Source organism: Egretta garzetta, unplaced genomic scaffold (assembly GCF_000687185.1).
Source record: "Egretta garzetta isolate BGI_Z169 unplaced genomic scaffold, ASM68718v1 scaffold161, whole genome shotgun sequence".
In the NCBI taxonomy this organism is placed as follows: domain Eukaryota; kingdom Metazoa; phylum Chordata; class Aves; order Pelecaniformes; family Ardeidae; genus Egretta; species Egretta garzetta.
This window is the reverse complement of record NW_009258754.1, coordinates 1,064,344-1,087,933: the sequence shown is the minus strand read 5'-3', so window position 1 is coordinate 1,087,933 and position 23,590 is coordinate 1,064,344. Positions and strand designations below refer to the sequence as shown.

At 40.3% G+C, this 23,590-nt stretch overlaps 2 protein-coding genes across 2 annotated transcripts in view; both read right to left on the bottom strand.

The window, feature by feature from the left end:
* Positions 1-2,908, bottom strand: part of AP1S3 (adaptor related protein complex 1 subunit sigma 3) — a 23,452-nt gene extending 20,544 nt beyond the window's left edge. The window contains exons 1-2 of the mRNA XM_009649093.2: positions 2,884-2,908; positions 77-90 (exon numbers count right to left, since the gene is read on the bottom strand). Of these exons, the coding sequence (XP_009647388.2) occupies positions 77-90; positions 2,884-2,908 (39 nt within the window). The remainder of the gene's footprint in view (positions 1-76; positions 91-2,883) is intronic.
* Positions 2,909-5,645: 2,737 nt separating this feature from the next.
* Positions 5,646-23,590, bottom strand: part of WDFY1 (WD repeat and FYVE domain containing 1) — a gene marked incomplete at its 5' end in the record, with an annotated part of 28,104 nt that continues 10,159 nt past the window's right edge. The window contains 9 exons of the mRNA XM_009649125.2: positions 5,646-8,611; positions 9,333-9,441; positions 11,112-11,242; positions 12,017-12,118; positions 14,454-14,559; positions 16,179-16,305; positions 18,938-19,050; positions 21,765-21,915; positions 23,262-23,316. Of these exons, the coding sequence (XP_009647420.2) occupies positions 8,552-8,611; positions 9,333-9,441; positions 11,112-11,242; positions 12,017-12,118; positions 14,454-14,559; positions 16,179-16,305; positions 18,938-19,050; positions 21,765-21,915; positions 23,262-23,316 (954 nt within the window). The remainder of the gene's footprint in view (positions 8,612-9,332; positions 9,442-11,111; positions 11,243-12,016; positions 12,119-14,453; positions 14,560-16,178; positions 16,306-18,937; positions 19,051-21,764; positions 21,916-23,261; positions 23,317-23,590) is intronic.

The following is a 23,590-nucleotide window of genomic DNA, read 5'->3' as shown; positions in this document are numbered from 1 at the left end:
AAAAAAGGTTCATGAAAACAACTCTGTTCAGCAGCCTACATTTTACCTAGCTACGTAATTTACTCTGGTGATGGACAATGATATTTTTTGCTAAACAACCGTTTCCCAATAATCTTACTTTTCTATGCAAAGACCTGACCTAATTAGGCCCACAAACTCAAGAGAACTAGCCTGCTGCTTTTGTGTATTTGCAAGTACATCAGAAAAAAAGCAGCAGTGGCAGCAACCACATCATGCATCAGCAGTGGCCAACATCAACCCATTATGGCTAATCTTGCAGGTTAGCAGAGAGAATTTTGCTGCCCTGCAGATATAGGATCATGCCTAAATTAGATGTTTTCCATCACAGAAAGCCAGGGTGTACTTAATGACTGGCTAAATAGAAGTGGTAAGGAGTTGGAATTCTCCCCTCCCCACTTCTCAGCCACCAGCACTGTGTACCCATAATGTTATGATAAAGGAGATAGCTCAAACGTCCCAGGCAGGAGCCACAGATGGTTATCAGTGTCACACAGCAATGGGAGCAGGGGGAGGCAGCTGTAGCACACAGTTGTGCCCAGTGAACTGGTGGGGTGATCTTATGCCAGAAAAATGCCATACCATGGACTCCTCCCAGGTCCTTCCCTTAGGGTCACTTGATTATAATCTGAACACAAAAGCTTGCAAAGTAATGCAAATTTATTCTCTAACTTAAAACAGGCTACAAAAGGCTTGGAGACCCTTCTCTTTTGGTTTCTGCCTCTGCCTGGAGGAAAATGCTCATATTCCTTCCTCCTCGAGGGCCCTTTGAAAAGGCTTTGAAGTGAGGCAAGCAGCTTTTTACTGCTACTGGATATTGCATCCTCTTTGCTTACATTCCACTCTTCCAGCAGCCTATCACATTCAGAAGTATAAAATGTTCACACTGAAAGTTGCAATGGGATTCAGCAAGCCTTGTGTGCACACAGCTGCTGGTATGAGCTCCTCCAGCTCTAGGTATAAGTTTTGGTGAGCTTAGACATTATTTATTTGAAAAGTAGTCATTGCTAAAATGTCAGATGCCATGGACTGATGGAGTCCTAAACCTGCAACAAGCTTTGTCTTAGGCCCTCCTAATCTCTGCAAGCTTAATGGACTGCAGAAGCTAATCCTGGATCATATAAGTAAAGCCTATACATTCACCAATGACTTACAATTGATTGGGAAGTTATATTCATGTACATTTCCAGGGAAACAAATCCTGACAGCTCCAATTTAGAGATGCAAACCACCGTTTAAAGAACAGCAGGGAGAGAACAAAATACAACATTCTCACTTCCTTCTAAAAAAACTGCAAAGAAAATTCCTTCTGAAAAAAAACCCCACCTTTTTATTGCAGAAGGAAGCCTTTTTACTGACACTGAGTACCACAACAAATGAAGCATAACACTGACCATTTACACCCATTCTAGCCAGCTCACGCCTTGGCATCATCTTTCAGCACCTCAGCTGAGCTGCTGCCAGGCACACGGAGCCACAGGCTGCTCCAGGTAAGTAGCCCTGTGCCAGCCAAGGAGCTCAGGCTGATGCACTTGCTGCTTTTACAGGAGACCTGCTGTGCAGGTTTTTTCCCCCTTGACACTAGGTCCATAGGGGAAAGAGAAAACTTTAAAAGCCCAATCTAAATTCAAGCTGTAGGAGGTAGCTTTTAATTGCAGTTTGGATCAATAGAGAAACAATCTAACACTTGCTCTTGGTTACTAAGCAGGGGTTTGTACTTTTCCAGACAATTTTCCCCTGAATTTCGTATGTTCCTGTTTCCTTATTTGCTCACACAATCTGGAGTCTCCACAATTTAAGTGCAGAACAAAGCATTCATATCGCTAGAAAACATATCAAATTATGTATCTGTGCCACAGATTTTGGTACCTTATCAGCAGCAACAGCATGTTCAGTAAGTAGTCCCAACATTTCAGCAGTTTAAAGTACTAGAAAAGTGTTAAGAATAGCAGTCTCAAATCCTTATAGCCTGTACTGAAGTGAGAAGTGTACACAAGTACTTAAAGAGTGTCAAGTAGCATTTTATTTCATTTCCCAGCTGTATAAAACTAAGAGCAAGCCAAAAGGTAGTCAGATGCTAATAAAGGTCCATCCAGAACTCTCCTTCTATCAAGAAGAAAATGTGTCACTGTAGCCCTCTTGTGATCGTAGGATTAACAGCTATTAGATCCACAGAGTGCTTCCCTACCACCCCTTAAATCAAGGCTCTGCAGGCTTTAACCACACTGCCATTCAGTTCTTTGCCCTCTCCACCTTCCCTCAGTTTCTTTCATATTTTTCTTCTTTCCATCCTGGTTGTAAAAATCTGAGCATATTTAGACCATGCTTCTGAAACAGCAGAGTACTCGGTATATTCGCACCATAAAACAAGAGAACTGCTGTTTTCGAGGAGGACTAAAACATCCCTCATTGACTGTAAGCACATACTTATATTCCCAGTATTTCTTCTCCATAAAAGGTCTCTAATGAACACAACTTACAGCCTTGTTTCCCTCTTTTAGATAATGTCTATGAGATCAAGTTTTAAATTGAGTGTCCCACAGACACCCTTTAGATGCATGCAACGTTTCTCTACCCTTACAGAAATCACCCTGACATTCTCCAAAACCTACTATTGGCAGTCCTGTTGATCCCAGACCTTCCCTACCAATCACCAAGATTAAAGACTCTGGTGTCCACCACTTAGCTGGGACACTGCACAGTCAGGGTTGTAAAAGAACAGTGTAAAAACCACTGCTTCTTACAACCTACAAAGGCTGTAACAAACAGAAGAGCAAGTTATGGCTGCATTGCTATAGGTGCTTAATGGGATAGAGTCTTGAAACCGAGGGTGAGGTAATGGGTTGTTTCCTAAAAGACACTCACCTTCCACATCTGCTGCCTCAGTCATCTTCAATTCAGCCACTGCAAGACCAGCTCACTCTTACAGATCAGGAGGCTCAGGCACGCAGTCGAGTTGTGCTTCAAGAGCTGCTATCAACCTGTCCCAAGGAGCCGAACTCCAACATGGACATACTGCTGTGGAGGAAACCTGGAGAAGGAGCCATAAACTAAGAGAGAAAGGAGAAATGAATGAGAATGGAGAAAAGATAAAGGACAGTACTAGGACAGAAAATTAGCTATGGCTTAGGAGCAGCAACAGTATCAAGGAATATTAGCAAGCAGTACCCACTCTTGACCTGCAGCACAGGGGTGGCACTTCAGTTCATTAAAACTAAAAGAGTTTTGACAGACACATGCATTTAAATTTTGAGAGCAGCTGAAACCAAAAGGAAAACAGGCTTCAGAAAGAAAAATAGTGAGAGTCATGGCATGTCCTTTACTTGAAAGACAGCCATAGTAGCAAAGCTAGGATCAAGTTAAACCCTATTTTTTCCCTATAAGCAAGGTAAAGGGGAGAAAAGCATGCACCTCTATAACATTTGTTATTGCAAGCCAATTTCCTGAAGAACAGGGTAATAAAAAGCACTTCCGAGGAAAAATGGGATGACCACATATGAAAATACAGATGGGAAATCCTACAGTCAACCTGTATTTCTACATAAATTTATCTTGGTTTTGAGCTGGATAAATGCTAAGAGATACCTAAGCTTCTGGGTGTCTCACAGAAAGCATGATTCATAGCACACCAGGGCCTTTGTAAACAAAATTGACAGGACTTACTCAGTAATTCAGTTGTAAAAGCTAGATGTAAGGCAACCCATGGTATCTTTGTGACAAAAAGCAATTTAGGAATGAATGTACCAAATATTCTGCAGACAAGCCAGTCAATCCCACCTAAATTAGTATAACACATTGAGAGTAAGTCAAATAACATGGTTCAACTTCTCTGTGTGAGCATATACTTTTACTGTAGTAAAACTGGTAAGAGACCCTGGGTACACATGTGAGTTGGAGGGCAATCAGTTACGGCAACTGTATGTTGAGGGGGAAAAAGGCTCGTGCTATAGAAGCAGAAAGCTAAGGTTCTAGTGACCCCACACATTTCAGTTCATTATTTGATAAAATATTTTATATTTAATGTTATGAAAAATTGTACAGGTTTTATTACTGATATTATATACTGATATTTTCTTCCATTGCCAGCAATAAAACCAGTAACACTGTCTTTTAATCTGTTCAACTATGAGCTTTCATATATTAAAAGTTTAGTAGATCACATGCAGCTACCTAGAGACCACGCCCTTACTTCCTCCAAAGGGCAAAAAACCTTTGCAGGATCATTTGGTAGCAGTCACTTAAGAGATCGTTGAGAAGGCTTGCCTTATGCCCACGAAAGAAGCAGAGAAAGCCTTCAAAGGCCATATTGCAACTCACTGAAGGATGGTTAGTTCATGACAAAAAATTTTTTTTAAATGTTAAGCTGGCAGAAATTCATCATTTTCCACAGAGTTTGATCATGGTATTTCACTGTTAGCCAGGTCATCCAGCACTGAGGACTTTGTTTACAGAACAAAAAGCCTTAGAGAACTTTCCTCTGAAGTACGTAGTAGTAAATCTGATCAACACAAAAATCTGTCCCTCTCCTGCATCCAGCGTATTCTAAATCTCTCCAATGAGTAAAGTCACCACCAAACCAAAAAACCCATTGCTAATATCTGTCACACTGCTTACCTGAAACTTAAATGAAGTTTATGACATAAGCATAAGCAAAGTGATCAACTACACATTCTCATTTAGTAAACCAATACATGTATTTTAGTGCTTTCACTACGAAGATACCATTGCAGTTCTCAAACATTTTCAAACTTAACTAGTCTAGAGTTCATATGCCTTATTTAAACCATTCTATAAGACAGTCTACACAGATGTCTAAACAGGCTTTTCTGACTACAGATCAGTAACAGCTTCATTGTTTCCAGTTGGTTTTTGCTGGAATTAGAAAACAGGGTATTTTGTCTTGGGAAAGGTAAGAAGCTTAAGCTGATCAAAATGAGACACGTCCTGTTAAAAATAAATTTACAGTATTATATACCACACAGGCTACTCAGCCACCCTTCAGAGGTGGAAAGAGTTTGTGAAACCCTTTCAGATTCCTTCTATTGCTCCTGAATACCCTAGGGAGCAGTGAGCTACATCACGTTAACAGGCCGACATTCAAGGATTCCAATGTTACAAAGCCCGCCAGTGCTGCGTTGGAGCCTGTGAAGGCTGTAACTGTGAGGAATAAGGATGCTTCCCAGCTTGTCCCCATCCTTTCTCTGTGAGAAAGTATCATGAGACAAGTGTAACCAACCACCTCCTGCGGCTGCAGTTTGTGTCCTCTATATATCATATTGTAGACTCCGCTCATCCCATCCAGCATAAATTAGTATTTCTCTAATACCTCAGACAGGTCCAAGGAATCTCAGGGGAGGGGTTGATCCTCTGATACTCTATGTTGTAAGAACCTTCTGAGGGCTCTGAAGAGGAACCAGATGAACCAGAGAAGAGGTCTATACGAGCTGGCAAGCAGGACACAGGATAGGATCATACATCCTTATCTGGGACCAAGCAGCCGTTATATGTCTCTCAGCTCACTGGTTCATCACAGGCCTTTAACCCCACTGCTGCAGCTCATTCAGCTCCAATACAACATATCTGACAAGCTCTCCCTCCAACCTAGAATTTGGACATGAGCCCTGTAAAGGAAGAGCCAGAGCATACAGTTGGGGTTGTGCATTCACAGAATGGAAGAAAAGATGGATCATCCAAATAGACTAAGTGAATATCAAGAAATATTTTATTGTACATGTAATCAAAGTTTAAAAAACAGACAAGAAGGAGCAAGGGACATATTTATCTAGCATCTCCTAACTATGCAGGGTACAGAAATACAACTAGTAAAGAATTAGCACATATTAGTACCCTTTGCTCCCCTTCCCTGCCCCAGTAAAGGAGGTTATACAAGCGAGATTAGTAATGCTTCAAATCAAGCCTTCTCAGTAATTGCACACTTGAGCTGACATAGTTGAAGTATGTTCAGTTTCATGAGAGAGTATGTGCCTTCAAAATAGTTGTTTATAAACAAAAACACTATCTCTTTAGTGGTTTGTAAGCATTACTCATTCAACACCAAGAGTATACTTAAATGACTAATGATTTAGCAGCCATAATTGTCTTGTTATATCTGAACTGACACTATCTTTAAGTGTATCAATTATAGAAAATAGATTCCTTACGTTTAACAATACGTAGTAGAGAATATATTACCTAGTGGCAAAACCGTAATGTGAAGAAGCAGAGAAAGTATTTAGAGGGAAGGAGGGGCAGCTGCATGCTGAGCAGGGGGCACGTTGACTAATGAGAACTAAAAAAGCTGAAGCTCAGGAGTGCTAGCTGCAAAGGAGTTACACCTCAGTATCACTGGTGTAAGTTTCAGAACGTCTGGTTTGAAAAATATGTTATTCATCCCACACCTACATCAATCTCCCAGCTTAACTCATGACCCTAGATCCCCCTTACCTACCCATAGCAGGAATTTTAAACAGTTATAACAATGTAACTCATGTTCTGCCTTACAGGCTGAGAGGAAGGTGGCTTCCATTCTCTTCAAGAGCCAGAGAGGAAGAAGTCTGAAAGTGAATGCAGAGCATTATCAGGGCTCATTCACTCCTTCGACCACTCAGTTTCCTTCCTAATTTACAAGGATGAAGGCCTTCAGAGCAGAAAGATGCAACTGTTTTCCAGTACAAGCTGATTTTCTCTTAATAGCTTAGAAATAAGCCTTCACAAAAAATGTAGGCTATACAGCATGTACCAAGGGATGAATCAAATCAGCGTGACAAGTGCTAAATCCCAAATTGAAGGCAAGACAAGTTTTGGAATTCCCACAAAAAGAGAGATTTGTTTATTCTTCAGTGGTCCAATAAGCCTAGCAAATTAAAAGACTCTTCGCAAAACTTCCAGAGAAGGCCCATGGGAAGGCAGACAAAGCCAGATCCAAAATAACAGTAACTATCATATTCTGGATTCTAATGCCCTTTGGAGACTATCAGCTTTTTGGCTTAAAACGTAAGTGAATCATGATGTATTAACGATACCATGATCTTCATCTATTTCAGCCTACAGCATGGTCCAATGCAGATTATTAGTGTCAAGTTACACACCTAGGACTTGAACTCACTAACACTCATAGCACCACTTGATTGTTACTGTAAATAAAGACAGTCTAACCCTTAAGTCCTCTGCCAGAAAGAGCCTATTACCTTTGATAGTTGTGCAACACCACCTATTCCGGGCCAGCTGACATCCCCACATTTTTTGTCTTCACACATACACATCTGTTTTCAGAAAAATCTAACCAGCTCCAAGCTTAAACTCTGTGACATATTACTTTAGCTTTCAAAGTTTCAAAATAAGTTCTCCTTACAGTGTTCAAATGTAGGAAATTCACGCTGACCAATTTATTGATATCTCAGTAGTTATTTCCTGTACTTGCCAACTGCACAGTCATAAAAGCCTCCCAGCTCTTCTTCATACTTCTCAGCTTCAAAACAGGAAAGAATCAATACAGGTATCACAGGATTAACAGACCTAGGGGCAGGGAAAAAACCAGCTGTTCTGTACCTCAGTAATTATTGCTCAGTATTTATCTGTTTCTAGCAACACCAAGGCAGTATTTGAATTTACGCTGCACTTTAGCGGAGACCGATTCCCTACCATTAAAGAAACATCAGCCTTTCCACAGGAAAAAGTCTCTAAAATTTAGCTGGCCATTTTTTCTCAGCCATTACATTTAACAAGGCAGATTTGCTTAGCTTCCCATTCTAACAGCATTATAGAGTTGTCACTACAGCCTGTCTTTAAAGTAGAGTAGCTGGGCTGCACGTTTGCACAAGAACTACAGAAGTTTATTAGCTATGCTAAAACAGTACTTAAAGAGCCTAGAATTGTTCAAAGACTCACCAGCTACCTAAACAGAACAGTTGTCCCACAAAAGTGATTTCACTAATAACTGAAGACAGACACTACAAGAAAGCCAATAAAGGAAATCTTGTGTGATCAAAGGTTCTCTTACTATCTTGTCTGAAAGAAGCTACCTGCCACTTTGCAGTATCTCCTCCTTCCATAGGAATAACCAACATACCTTTTGGAGGCAGTTTAGACAGTGACTGCTCAAAAGTATTTCTACAGAACTGCTTTTTGGAAGAGAGAATAAGTTATTTTACTATTTGCACAAATTGAATTTACTACACTCATTTTACTCTGATAATGTTTTAGCTACAAGATATCTGTACAAGATATATCAGCAGAGATAGCACATTGTTAACACTACATATGTAGACCGAGAAACAACAGGTCCTTTCATCAAGGTGTCATGTTGCAGGTAACCCATTTTACGTTAGTCCAAGAGGCTGCGAAACTGGACTTCCGCACCAAGAAGGTTCCTGGTGATTCCAACAGAAAAGCCACGCTCTACAAAGGTGACTGTCCATTGTGGAACAGCAGCAGGAGAAGAATCAAGCAACCAGTGTTTGCAGTAATAAGAAGGATTCCATTCATTCGGTGTATATTGCTGTACATAAGGTGCTTAAACCTGTCAGGTATGAGATCAGCGTGAAGAGAAGCCAGTTGCAAGGCTGCAACCAACTACTGGCGTCATGTCCCAGATCTGGAAGAAAATATCGTGGAGAATTACACAGCATTATTATAAAACATGGGATGTATTTCTGTAAGAGGCATAGAAGCAACATAGAGACCTCCCTGGACACAAGGTAACAAATCCTGTTTAAACTATACTTGAGGAAAGTGTCATAAAGAGTTATACCAGCCTTACAAACCAAAAGCCAAACTTAAGGCTCAAGAGAGACTTCTAGCAGTTCTCTGTAGATCTGTTTTTAAAAGTGCTATGCAGTTTGTTATAAACATGCTTACAGAAAAACAGGGACAGACCGGAACAGTCTCAGTTCTGACATGCATGGCAGGATGCATAGCTTAAGCACAGCAAGATCTGATTTCCATGTCACTGTCTCATAATCAGGGCTTTTAGCAGCAATGCTCCAAGAAGCCAGGGAGCTCAGAGTAAAGGAAGCCTGCACATTTCCTCATGTCTGCGCTTTAAGGCCGCTGGCAGATTCTCCTACTGCTGACACCCGCTTTGTTTGCCCAGAGGACACCAACAGTAACCAGTTCTGACAGCTAGACTGCATACAGTGGAGGTACAGGTCATTTCCTCATTCAGCTGCAGGAAGAACAGTCTGCAATAAATACTATTCTTGCTGCCCACAACAGTTAGCTTTGTAGCAACAGTTGTTAGAAAGAAAAAAGTATATACAAACATTAGTTCTCTGTTACATATCTCTGATAAATGCAGGAAAGAGGTACATGAATACCTTCACAATCCGGTCGCTCCCACAAGTCACCATTAGCCCTCTGGAGATGTCCATGGACATGTGTGAAATGTTGTGTTTTCCTTCATGAAATGTTGCCAAGGAAGTACGGCTGCATGAGAACAATTCAGATGAAAGCCAGCCATCAGATGAAGCTTGATGGCATCATTATAACAGTGCAAAATAAACTTAGAAGAAAATTAAGTTGCTCAAGTACTAATAAATCAGTCCTGAGAACTGCAGTGGCATATTAAAGGGGGCAGAATTAAATTAGCAAGTCATGCTAAGGCATTGCTTGCGTAGTTATATAGGTGTGACATTTCCTGGCCTTCTGCAGCCTGACTGTTAATAGAGCAGAAGTGGGACACTGCATTAGTAAGTAATTCTACTCTTGCTTATAAAGTCAAGCTCAGCTACATTTTTTTCCCCGCTGGCTATAGTGAGCCAACTAAGGGCACAGCACCTCCCTTTTTTGAAAAAAAAACAAAAACAAAAACAAAAAAAACCCCAAAAACCCCCCCACAAAAACCCAACCACACAAAAAGCCCCACCAACCATAAAAACCAAACAACAACAAAACAAAAACCCCCAAATACCCCCCAAATTGGCATCGGATTACTTTGCTCCTTTAGCACTCCAGGTGTCCAAGGAGGTGACAAGACAGTGAACAGTGAGGTGCTGTTCATTTAAAGATAAAAAGGGGGTTCCTTCACTGCTAAGAAGAGTTTAATGAGACATCAAATGATGTTTAACCCAATTTGCTTGCACGGGGAAAATAATGTTGGGCTGTGAAGAATTTTCCCATAGAAACAGTTTTCAGTAAGCATACATGAGCTAATGCATATAACATCCTGGCATCAGTGATGCATTGTCAGGCACCCATTCAGCAATTTTAAGTGCAATGAATAGCCTTTACCTAAACAGAAATCTTGAGACAAATGTGTTTCAACTCTAGATCTTGGCTCATGGAAAAGAAGAAATCAAGTGGATAAAAAAGGTTGTAATGCCACATCTGATCCAAATCAGCTTGCAGAGCCAGCTGAGGGATCTCTGCCATTGTAGTGCTTTGAGTGCCCAAGGCAAATGTGGCCTATTAGCAGAGAGTCAGCTTGGCATGTTTGTGTAGCATTATGTGTGGATGTGGAGCTGTCCTGGTTTTGGCTGGGACAGAGTTATTTTTCCTCCCTGTAGCTGGCATAGTGCTGTGGTTTAGATTTAGTATGAGAAGAATGTTGATAACACGCAGATGTTTTAGTTGCTGGTGAGCAGTGCTTACACTGGTCAAGGACTTTTCAGCTTCTCCTGCTCTGCCAGGTGCACAAGAAGCTGGGAGGGGGCACAGCCAGGACAGCTGACCCCAAATGGCCCAAGGGCTATTCCAGACCACGTGACATCATGCTCAGTATATGAAGTTGGGGAAAAAAGAAGGAAGGGGGGGACATTTGGCATTTGTCTTCCCAAGTCACCATTATGCATGATGGAGCCCTGCTGTCCTGGGGATGGCTGAGCACCTGCCTAGCCATGGGAAGCAGTGAATGAATTCCTTAGTTTGCTTTGCTTGCAGGCACAGCTTTTGCTTTGCCTCTTAAACTGTCTTTATCTCAACCCACAAGTTTTCTCATTTTTACCCTTCTGATTCTGTCCCCCATCCCACCGGGGAGGAGTGAGCGAGCGGCTGCGTGGAGCTTAGCTGCTGACTGGGGTTAAACCACAACAGGAGTAAGCACAAGTGTTTCTGCACCTCAGCAGTACTACTTTAATGTATTACTACTTAATACTCACTCTTCATCCTTGATTGACTCAAAACAGGAATCACAGACACGGACCTGGAACTCAAATCCCATGATTGGGTAACTTGACCGTTTGGTACTGCACTTGCCACACACTGCTTGCCCACATTTTCTGCAATGATGCTTCATGGAGGAACAAGAAAACAAACAGACAAACAAAATCACTATACTGTGCCACACAACCACCTTACCAAGTGTTCACTGAACAACAACAACAACGCTTCTGTTTTGCAACCTGTTAGGAAGTCTTCTGTTACTTCAACCAAAGACCAAGGACTCTGGAGTTCTAAACAGTCGTCTTGGTCATTAATGGATTTAACTCCATATTCTCCCTGTCCATCCTCTTCTCCTTTTGCAAGCTCCTTCTGGGAGCAGGGGTGAAAAAGGATTGAACAAGCAACCAAGGAAATAACAGTCTAAGAAAGCCAGAAACAGATCAGTGTCTTGGTGCCTGTCCAGTCCCTCCAAAAAGAAAGCTATCTGGAAAGTTTTCACATTCTAGTCCAGTAAGAGCAGGGCCATCACTGCTTGACTGAACTGACCACCCTACAACATCCTAGGCTGCAATTTGCTCAATTATGGGGCATTGTGTGCCACTTTACACAACACTCGAGGATTAGCTGTCCACAGCTCCAGTGCATAGAAATATTCAGAGAAATTCAACAGAGCACTCCCAGCACAGCCTGCTTTGCCCTGCAATGTAAGTTCGATGCAACACTTCCCATAAAATTCGGAAATTTCTTAGCACTGCCTAAAAGGTGTGACCTCTCAATAAACCCTCACTTCAAAGCAGCAAAAATACCAACAGTTTAAAAGATCTGACAGCTTTAGTGGTTTTCTGTTTGCATTTTGCTTAAGTGCTGAAGTTCAACTAAACACTCAAACCAGTGATCTCACCTGTCTCAACCCTAATGTCTTTGTGTCCCACATTTGCTTTATATTCCAGAAGAAAGGTTGTTCACACTTCTGACAGGAGTCACTTTCTAGCCATTGAGGAGCCTACAAAAGAGGAAGAGATGCAAGCAATCAGAATTATTTTCCCTCATATGACAGCCAAGAAAGCTTGTTTTAAGAACCTAAAGTGAAGTTTCACTCGGAAAGATGCTGTCTCATCTCTGGACATCACAACAATAGATTGCCTAGGGTATAGTACATAAAAAGTTTAGTACAAAAAACCCCAAACCCAAGACTACGGTTATTTGTTACCTACACACCACCTATAATTTTTAAGCCCACAGCAGTATGTTGCATTAGTGCCTTAATAAGAAAACTAATTCAAACATTTAAGTTATTAAACTTGCTGCAAGCATTCAAAGACTGCTGCTCTGGTTGCCTCAATGATTTTTAAGGGCTAGTTTAATCCAAGTTTTAGAAGCTATGAGGCAGTCATCCCCTCCAAGGGATGTAAGTAAATTCTGGAAGAAAATATCTTTTCTGCTTCCCCAGGATTACAGTTTGAAATAATTAAGAACTCATCTGCATTTTCCATCCTGCCCACATCTTCATTAAGCATCCCTTCTCCCACCCACATATTTTTCCTGTCATAAATGGACTAGACCAAATGAAAATAGTTAAAGCTTTCACACATTTCAACACTCTCAGATACTTTAGCTGAGCATCCTTGTAAGTGATAGAGAGGCACAATATTTTTAGTACATAGACCTGAAGTAGAACATGTATATTCTATACGACTTCATACATCAGATGAGGAAGTCTGCCTGCAACTCAACAGAACGAAAGCTGGAACAACAAAGAAGCTTTTCTCCTCAATTCACTTACATCCATTGTTGATAGTAATAAAACAACAGTATTGTCAGTTGCACCACCATCTCACCATGAATATTTATTAATACCAGACGTCCAGTTCCTACATCTTCAACCTCAACTGCATCCCCTTCCTTCACCCATGCTAGTAGAAAATATGGTAAAGGGTAGTAACAAGTCCAGTGTGGGAGGTGGAGAAGAGATGAGTCACCTCTCCACCAAGTGAAATGTTCCATATTGCTTCTTTCAGCTACTTGCAATAGCAGTTTTCACTCAATAGCATTTTTGAGAAGACAATCCACTTTCTGGCTCCCTCTGACAGAAAACCAGGGTATCTTCCTATTATTTCATCTTAACTTCAGGCATTAAATAGGACGTAAAAACCTGCCAACGCTACCAACACTATTACCAACATACGGTTGGAACTGTCCCAGATCAGTAGTACAGCTGTCAGTGGAGTTACCATTCCTTCTAATCAAAAAAGTCTGTCTTCTAATCTTATGTGCATCAGTGCATATTTGAAGATACCCTATAACATGACTCATGAGCTAATGCTTCAGAGGCAGTATGTTCATCATTCTTCAAACATTTAGTTTCTTTGCTTTTGGATTGAGCTTGATTATGTTCTTCCAATGAGTTCTGAGACATCACGACTGTTTTAAGTTAACCATATTATTTTAATTGTATTAAAACTGTCTATGAGTTAGAAGATCCCTTAATTATTGTGTGCAGATCCAGAAGAGAAATGGCCACATCTTGCTTTCCCAGTTATATTGTAAGTCAATTCCTTGCAACTACAAAGTTTCATAGAGTCACAGAAGTTTTGAAGAGAGATCATAATGCTGAAAATACAACATTTGGTGTGTTTAAGGTGACAGCTCAACACATATCAGAAAACAGTTCTTAATCATGACACTTGCATTTAAGGAAAAGCAAGAGGGCAAGGAAGGCTGAGCCTTAAATACTGCTTTATGGGAGCAACCAAAACTAACTCCTATAATTATGGTTTAACCAAAGATAGTAGTAATATACATTTTCTCAGCTCCTATGATGGATAAGAATGGATGCAGAAAGAATGCACACAGCAGGCTCAGTTGCTGTGTATTGAGGTCTTTAAAAAAATGTTTTCTGAGGACTGAATCTCTACATTCTGAATTGCATCTCAAAACAGCATCTCACTTCTTTACCTGCTTTGATGGGAGTTGAGAATTTATTTCAAGACTGTTGAAGCACAGTACATTGGTTTCTTTACTGCAAAAGCCTGCCTGCTTTAGAGTGTTTCAGCAGCAAGGGCTGTAGCCATTCTAGTGAACATGTTGTCTCATTGAGATAAGACTCTAAGCAGTCCCAAGCCTGTCCTGCACTTCTCCTGTCCTGGGAATCCATCTACTACAATGCAGTATGGACAGCCATTGAGAACAGAGAAGGTTTTAATAATATCATTTGGCCTTAAAGTTTCAGGCAATGTAAGGAAAACAGACTGCAGAACTGACTAAGCAAAGCCACAGTGGCCTCTGAAAAGGGGAAAAAAATTTAAAAAAAAAATCTTTGACCTGGGACATGATCTTACCTCTTCTCGGCTGATATCCATGTTCCAAACGGCAATTCCCCCATCAGCTGAACAAGATACTAGCTGTCGTGTCAGCTGGATGTAACAGATAGCCTGCACCTTGTCACTGCAAACAAAGTAGACACTATTTACCCATAGGTATTTAAACAAAGCTCATTTTCCCAGCAAACCCCGATTTATCCTTGTCAAGCTACCTAGGAAGCCAAAACTGATTTCGAAGCACTTTGCTAATTCTACTAAGTAGAGCTATGAAGATGAGTGAACAGATGCTGTCACCTAAGCACTACCCTAGCATCACGATGTTGCCTAGAACAGCGTTCTTACAGGGTGGACCAGAATACCAGAGGTACAGTTTCACGTTAACATTTGCTGGCAGTAAGCATTGACAGTGAGCTGAGTGTCAACTGGCTCAAAGTGTGCATGCAAATACTCTTCTGTGTTGGCAAGGAGAGCCAGTTATCAAAACAGAGACAACTGGAAATATAAGGAGAAATATTTGTTTCAAGATACATCTAGGAAGCAGACAGAGCTTCCACTTTTGCTAATACATCACAATAAGTAAGTCCGTAGCTGCAAAGCAAAGCATGCATTCACCAATAAGACAGTTTAATCCTAATTAAAGTCATGGCAAAATAAAAGTCTACCCTAATAAACTAAACAAAAGATCTCAATAGTATTAGACTGCTTTGCAACATCTAAGTTGAATTAAAAAAGCCATTCTGCTTCACAGAAAAACTTACTTTCCCATTCAGTATGAAGTTTGATGCTAAGTGTGATGTTTGAAGAGAAACTAACAGTGTTATAAGTCTTCACCAGGACACATGATGCAGCAGTAACAGCAGTATAAAGTCCTCCAGTCACTGACTTCAGTTACTTTTTTGTAACCAGTACTCTATTATTAGTTCTTTAGCCATAAAACTAAATCCTCAAGATTTAACAAGAGTTCTAGGGCTAAGGCTACCAGTCTTGATCAAAGGTGGATGGAGGCATCTATGGAATTAGACAAGAGGAGAATGCACTATACAAATACATCTTTAAACATAAACAAGATCTCTACTACCACTGTATTTTTAAGTAGAATATATCTTCAGTGGTGAACTGCCTGTCAGACTGAATTAAGGCCCTAGATTTAAAAATGGCAGCTAGTGTTGAGTCTCTGTAAAAATAAAGAGTGATTAAATACAGACAACTAACTACCTAATCCACAGAACAGTGGAGATGGGACATGCTTTTCTGAAGTCAACGGACCACCCCTGCAACTGAGCCAACCAGTTTATCACCTCACTGATAGAAAGAGACAGAGAACAGGAACATACTGAAGCTTATTCTACATGGATACATGAATATGCTTATACATTAAGTTTCTAGCCCCACCCTCATATGCAACTCAGTGAAGTATTTACAATACAGAAGCACACAACTTTTACATAAAGTCCAAGCAAGATAATTTAGGATTTTTACCCACCTCTTTCTATAACCCAGTCTTATCTTATGTTCTCATTACCCACAGTTTAGAATTATCAAACACCAGCAAAAAAAAAGATTTATCAGTAATGCTTTCCTAATACTGATTATCATTCTTCACCCTCAAAGTCCTCAGAGTTCTGCAAAATGAAATTTTCTCCATTATTCACAACGATTCAAATATCTTGCCATGCTATTCAGTCTTCCTGGACTCTGTATTCATTACAGAACATGCAGGAAAAATAAGACACCATTACATACTGATGTCCCTGGAGCAGCAGTGTTCGCCCCTTCCTTCCACCAATATCCCACATGATAATGCTGTGATCAGAGGCACCTGAGAACAGCAGTCGCTGAACAGGATCCCACCACAGGGAAGTAATACTTCCTAGGAAAGAACATTCTGCAGTTAGATCTAAGGGAGCCACTCCCCAACACAATGATGCTCTTCTGGGTCATTAAAGTGAAACCTGAGGTATTCCCTTACTACGGTAACAGATATTGAAAGCCTTAAGGCAAAGGACAGCATGCAATAGCAAGATACAGTCCTGCTAGAGAGGCAAAGAGCATTTGACAACAGAACAAAACATCCCTAAGAAGAAATTTAGACACAAAGCATAAGCCAGAAAGTTTGAGTTACTAGCTTTCTGCCCCTTGTATTTAGGTAGCTGGTTTTAAGAGTCAGCAGGCTGCTATGAGATCTTTGGAAGATGAAAAGTATTAAAACTTGTCAAGCAGAGACTAGTTATCTACCACACAGTTAAGGTGCTTGGTCAGTTGTTGCAGAACAGCATGCAGTGTTCACAGGTAAACCAACTCCCTTAAATAACTATTTACAACCTTAAAACAGTTGGAATAAGAAACTAAGTAACTGTTTCACTGCTGTTAGCAAATCTGGCCACTATGTACTAAATTACAAACCTAGATTTAAGAAGGCCCAACCTGGCTGTGCACCTCATTAGTCAGACATAGAAATGAGTCATCTGACAGTAGCAGTCTTATACTAAACCCATATACATGGTAATGTAGACAGGAGACTAAAGGAGTAATTTTGTCACTCATGCCGCCAATAGCTTTGAAGTTGCAGGAACATTTTATTCCCTTAGAGACATCTATCCCTTTAAAGCATCCTCCCATTGCTCAGTTGTCATCAAAAGCCTTGCTAGTCTGAAAGCAAGATGAATGGTAATTACAGCCCAAATCAGTCCTTTTCAGCTCTCTGGAGCAAGGTATTTTTCTTGCCTCCTTTAGGGCTACACTGGTTTCAGACTGACCCATTTGGGAATAGCTGTTTCAGAGAACAGTGAGCATCTGCACCATAAAAGGCAGTTTGAGCATTATCTCAGCATTACACAGAGTAGGCTGTTAAATATGGAGAATTCTGGAAGTTGACTCTCCAAGGACAAGCTCTAAAACCATTTAAACTGCAAAGCAAACACTGCTTGCTTATGAAGTCACAGTAAAGCAAAAGCTAGAAAGGAAACAAGATGAAGTCTGACTTTTGAAGTCTGGCAAACACAGCTGCACACAGAGAACTTGATGCCATTTCAGTCTAGAGTTACCAGGCCTTGACAATATTACACAAATGCTGTAGAGGAAAAAAGGTGACACATAAATCTGTTTTACTTTAAAAGAAAAAGAAAAAGGAAAAAAGATTAAGTAGCCTCTGTTATACCAACTGAAGGAAAACCTGTTTCTGCCCCTCAAATTTGATCATCTTTTATACTAGACCAATTCTTGTTTTGAAGATCACAGTCCCTAGACTGAAAGCCAAAGTTGTCTGCTATGCAGACAGCACTGCTCAAATTTGTGCTTGGAAGCTCACCACAACTCCACAGAATACGCACTATACGTAGTGCCACGTCAAGGCATACTGCTTTCAACTAATGATAATATCTATCAAGGAGCTGCGTTTGAACACAGAGTAGTGCAAAAGCATACAGAGGTAAAGGAGTCTCTAGGGCCAGGAGAATTATTTTGGTCTTAACTGAAACAATCTGAAATTCTGCTTGAAAGCAGGAGAGACATTTATCATCTGACAATCTCAACTTGCCTCCCACATTTGAAACCAGCTTTATCATTTTACAGTCATCTGTAAATCAGGAGTCTACCCAGCTTTAACAAAGTCTACTCTGTACTTACAGCTATTAAACAAGGCAGCCTTTTCCAGTGGGTCAGAGGCTCATGACCCAGCAATTCACCCCCACCCAAATGCAAACTAGTCAGATGATTTGAAAGTTGCCAGTACCACATGGGAACAGGCATTAAGTCTTGATTATTTCTCTCAGCATATTATTAAATTACACATTCTTCTATGATTTGCATTCTTGCCTTACTCATTACAGCAGACAGTGGCTCCATATCATGTTACGGACTATTTGGTTCTTCATTTGATATAAGGACTTCAACTATACTACACAGAATGAGACATTTGTCTTTGACTAGACAGTTTTGATTCTAAAAGGCTCTCTAGACTTCTTGCATACAGCTTAGTTTCAGCTAAACATAGGATACTGAACTAGAGTTCTCATAAAGACTGTTCAGAACAGCAAATTCTGCATTGGAAAGAATTAAGTGGCTTTTTAGAATCTAGATTGGGGGTTGCTAAAGCTTCTTAAGGTACTATTATAGTACTACAAGGTCTCCAGGAAAAAAAAAAAAGATAACACATTCTCCTCCTTTCTTTTCAATGTTAAGGAGACTAAAGTTTTTAAAGGTGGCCATCTAGTGGATAACTTGTGTTTAATTGAATGCATATATCCAACTTGTTTTTTAATCTATAATAAAATACCTGCCAGTATTTATAAGGCTAAGATTTCTCCTCAGCAAGAATGTGTCTGTTCTTTAGGAGACAGTCATATGTACAGCTTTGAACAGCTTTTGATGACTACTACCCTGCACTAGTTGTTTATCCAATATCAGTCTTTAAGAGGTAGATATCCAACTGAATGTCTCATCCCAATTTACAAAGAGGTACTATAATCTGGGTCAAGAGGAATTAAGAGGAAGAGTTACTTTACCTTCGTGCCCTTTGAGTGTTGTGATAACTGAGCACGTATTCTGCTCAAGCTTCAGGAGAGTTATCTGTCCAGAATAATCACCAACAAATGCATGCCGAGTTTCATGATCATATCTGAACACCAGTCAAGGAGAAGCCTCATTTGCTCTTGAGAGTATTTTATGGGACTGAAACAGATATCACAGCTGTCAGCTACAGAGTCTAAACAAATTTTAACATGCCAGATAAATATTTACCTAACTACTTCTAAAGGGGTTGGAGACCATAATAGTTAAACCTTTTTCATTCCTCTCTTCACCTCACTTCCCTACATGTGCAATTAAGACAGTATGGAAAAGAAGTGAGAAAAGTTTTAGAAAGCCACTGCATGAGATAATCCATTCTGTAGTTTAAGGCAAGCCAAGTAGATTTAGACCATTTCTAGCACATATTTACAGAACAACATCTACAAAACACCATCTTCTACAAGAGATGCCAGAACTCCTCAGGCTACTTGTTGCAGTGGAGAGCTACCATTAGGAGCACCTCACTGGGCATTGGGTGGCATTCAGTCTTGCCTAGTATCTGTTCCTACAAACTCTTAGTTTTTTAGCATGCTATAGTAGCTAATGCCCCCAGGATAGGAAAACTAAGACACAAGGATGTTGATCATCCACAGCTAGTTTGCTTTACAGTGGAAGTATACTCCCAATGTTCCAGCTACTGAGAAGGTGAGACCATGTAATTTCTTGGTTTGTTCTCTGCATTTTCAGTTTATAGATGCAGGTCCTTGAGCATGGTATCGAAGACTGAACTGTATTTCAGAAAGGGTTCTGTCATTTAACACTGACGTAAAAGCCACCACACCACATCCTAACATAGGATCTATTAACAAGGTAGCAGGTTTGGCAAAAGCATTATACATCAAAACAGTTTTCTGATATTCAGGTTTTGTCACTATGTAACTGCTGTCTCCAGAAACCAAAGCATAGCAAGCTGGATGGAACTAGATCACATGCCACCTTTAGAAGACTTTTGCTATTCAGGATATAAGCAAGAGCCTCGAAAAACCCATACAGCTGACACCACATAACCCAAGAGTTGTGTATAAAGTCACCTGTCCTCCTGGAGCCACACAAAACCATAAGCAATGTAGCCTATTCTACTCAACTTTAAAAAGTCAGTGTACCAAAAAGCCCACCACCAGAAGTGAAGAAGCATAGGTTTTGCCACCTGATGACATTCTGACATCTCTTAAGCCTTCAGAATCTTGAGGTAAACAATTCGCTTTCAACAAATCCACTAAGTCCCTGAACATGTGATCCTTTCTTCATCTTGAAAGTTCAGGCTAGCATTATCCCCACTAATCCAGTAAAGAATAGGCACTCTGCTGTGTTTTTCAGAAGCTTACACATAGGATCATTAACAAATAACTCCTAAGGAACTTCCTGATAGGGAGACCAAGCACCTAGTACACACACCAGAAAGCCAATTTTTCCAAACGCAAGCCCAAAGGCAGGATCAATTACAATTCATTCTCAAATGCCACGGCCTTAAGTGGAAGTTTATTTTTATCTTGATAGAAAAGGTCATATCCTTTTCTCCATTTTCATAATAAACTGTTCCATTATTTGTTATTTCAAATTCCATTATTTGCTATCGCACTAGCTATAGAACCCACTGAATTCAAATAGTAATGCTCAGAGGCACCAGACTGTTCTGCCAGCTAGCATCCTAACACCTCCCTCCCCCAGTATTAACCCAGTTCTGTGCTGCATTCATCTGAGGTGAGCTGTACATGAAGTGTTTTGTGGGACACAAACCCCCTGAACTCTAAAATGAGGACAGCAGAAAAGAGCAACAGTACAACAATACAAACCTGTTAGCTCTTCAGTCAGTAAGGCAGGGCCTGCACAGATGGGAGACCTCAGAAGGCTAGACGTGCTGCTGGCAACCAAGCAGTTAGCTTTCCTCCCAGTTCCTTAGCACTACACAGGTATGTAGCAATTCTAGAGAGGTCTTTGTTTTTAAGAGATGTAGTTGACCTCTTTCAGCCTTCGAATCATGCCGTTTTTACAACATTACTGCCATTAACCCTCATACACCAACCAGTACCTCCAGTTACTGTCCAGCCACATCTAAGCTGCCACCATTAACAAGTGCTAAAAATAGTTTTAGAATTTAAAATATTTAACTCATGCTCAAAAGTTTTGATATATGAACTACATTTTAAGTTACTGGATTTCTAAGTGTTTTGCATAGGATAAAGAATGCCCTGAAGTACTTGCAGCTGAATAGACAACTGGAGCTCTTAAGCTGCAAATGCTGCAGTTAAAAAGCAATTTGCAGGAAAGCAAACCGCACACAGACAAATTACGACTAATAATGAATAAAATTTCAACGTACCCCGTAGCTTAAAGATAGAAAATATTAACATGAGCAAAGACAGAAAAATTAAAGCAGTCCAAAGGGTTTTCATGATGTTTTATGCTCTAGAAGGACTCAAATGCACACTGGCACCTGTTGGACAAAGTGACCTTCCTAGGAAGTATACAGGCCAGGCTATAGATACAGTTACTAGTCACTTCCACAAGATGCTACAGACAAATATCTCAAAATCAGGAACCAGCACACACTGTGATTCTTGTAACTCAAGGTTGCAATGTCCCCTTTACTATCTAACAACAACTAACAGAAATAAAGGTATTAAACATCTAATCAGAATAAGGATTTTCAGACTTGCAAGAGATTTCACTCTAGCTTTTTACATAAAAAGGAGGGAACAAATTGAGCTAAAGGAACAAAGTACTCTTCCGGTTCCAAGGTAGCAATAATTTTTCAAAGGATACTGTAGACATGAAGCCCAAGAGGTGAAGTAATGCCTCCCCAGCATACTCCCACTCCTGGTGCACATCCAGCTGATACACTTGTCATGACCAGTGCTGATAACCCACTCTGATGTCAGGCAGAAAGTAATAGCAGACACTCGATTCTGATGAGCTGTGGAAAGAAAAAGATTCTGACTAGTTTTTCATAAAAATCAATGTGTTCTTGTGTTCAAATTCAGAAAGATATAGGTTGAAGATGATATCTAAGCAATGCACCAGGGAGAGGTTTTTACCATCGTGTTATACTCGCCTCTAGGCTGAATTAAAATGTTAGCATTGCTCTGTTTGGTATTTGCCTTCTGAATAGCTTAAACGAACCAAACACGTCATTCAGCTAATTTAAGCCTTTCTCTCACAGAGAGAGAAGCTGAGTTCAGCCTAGATACCCAAGATGCTCTGGTTAAGGAGCAGGCAAACCCTCAGCCTCCTCTAGTTAGGCCAGGACTTCTGGGGGGTAATGTAAAAAAACTTAATTGCTTTCTTTAGGTGCCTCTTTTCCTGACCCCAGGGGAGCTATGCTCAGATTCATGCTTTTAAGCACCCAAAAGGGTATCTAGTCCACGGCACTCAAACTGCTACCTATGACAGCAACCAAATCCCACCCAGCTTTGTTTAGAATGCCGCCACTAAGCAAGAAGTTATGTGAGCATTAGAAAGAAGCCCCCCTGCCTCCTAAGATGCAAGTATTTCCATTGACTGTTGCCAAGTCATCTTCCTTAGAATAAAGGGAGGTTTTGTTGCTTTAAGAACAAGGTCTTTTTCTCCTAAGCAAGAACATTGCTTCTATCAGTATCAGGGAGTCATAGGACAAACTCCACTTTGTTTCACTACACAATCTGCAGTCTTTAAGAGTCTCCTTCAGGCCTTTCACATTAATATTCCAATTTTAACCAGCAATCAAGTTTTATATTTCTTTTAAGGATGTGCAGACAAATGCTGAAATTAGCATCTCCATAAATATTAGAACAATCCCCATTCCCCATGTACCATAAAAATAAGGTCTTTTTCACCCCTACTGCTCTCCTAAGATGACAGAGAAGGCAAATCTTATCTTCAGCTAGAAGTAACCAAGTGCAGAGATTACAGAAAGTAAGGATGGAAATTGCAAATACCAAAATGCACCATTAGAAAGCTCTTACTCTAACACTCATGCAGTATAACTACTCCACTTGAAGAGCAAAATCTAAACTCACTAGTTCTGGCTCATTACACTAGCAGGCTAATGATGTACTGAACTTAATGATAATGACTGCAACTCAGACTCAGCTGACTGAGGATTACTCAATAACAGAACATTTATCTTATGGCAGTTATCCTCAATGAAGTGACAACTAGAAGGTCAGTCAGATTTAAAACATATTTGGACTTGATTAATCTGTGATGGTGTCCAGTTTCCCAAGCATTTTACATGCCTTCCCTTCACAAAAGTGTTAGTGTAGACACTGATTAACAGTTTACCTGGATAGGTCTTCACAAAGTTCATCTTATTAAAGTCCTCTGAAATATGAAACTCCTAAAAGCAAAGTGGAACTGTTAGAAAAGATACCACAGTGACATAAACAGTATTGAAAAAAAAGCAGTAACCTCACAGGCCAAAATTTGCATAGCAGCAATATATCTCACTAAAAACCAGCCGTTTCTCAGGCAGGAGCATAGCACACTGGCACAGCAACTGTAAATTAAGGTTATCGGTGAACTACATTTTCAACAGGGAGCAGCTTTTCAGAACCAAGTTTGCTGAAGGGAGAGTATACGAAGAGATAAGATCTCATTTGTCCCCAGCAGGA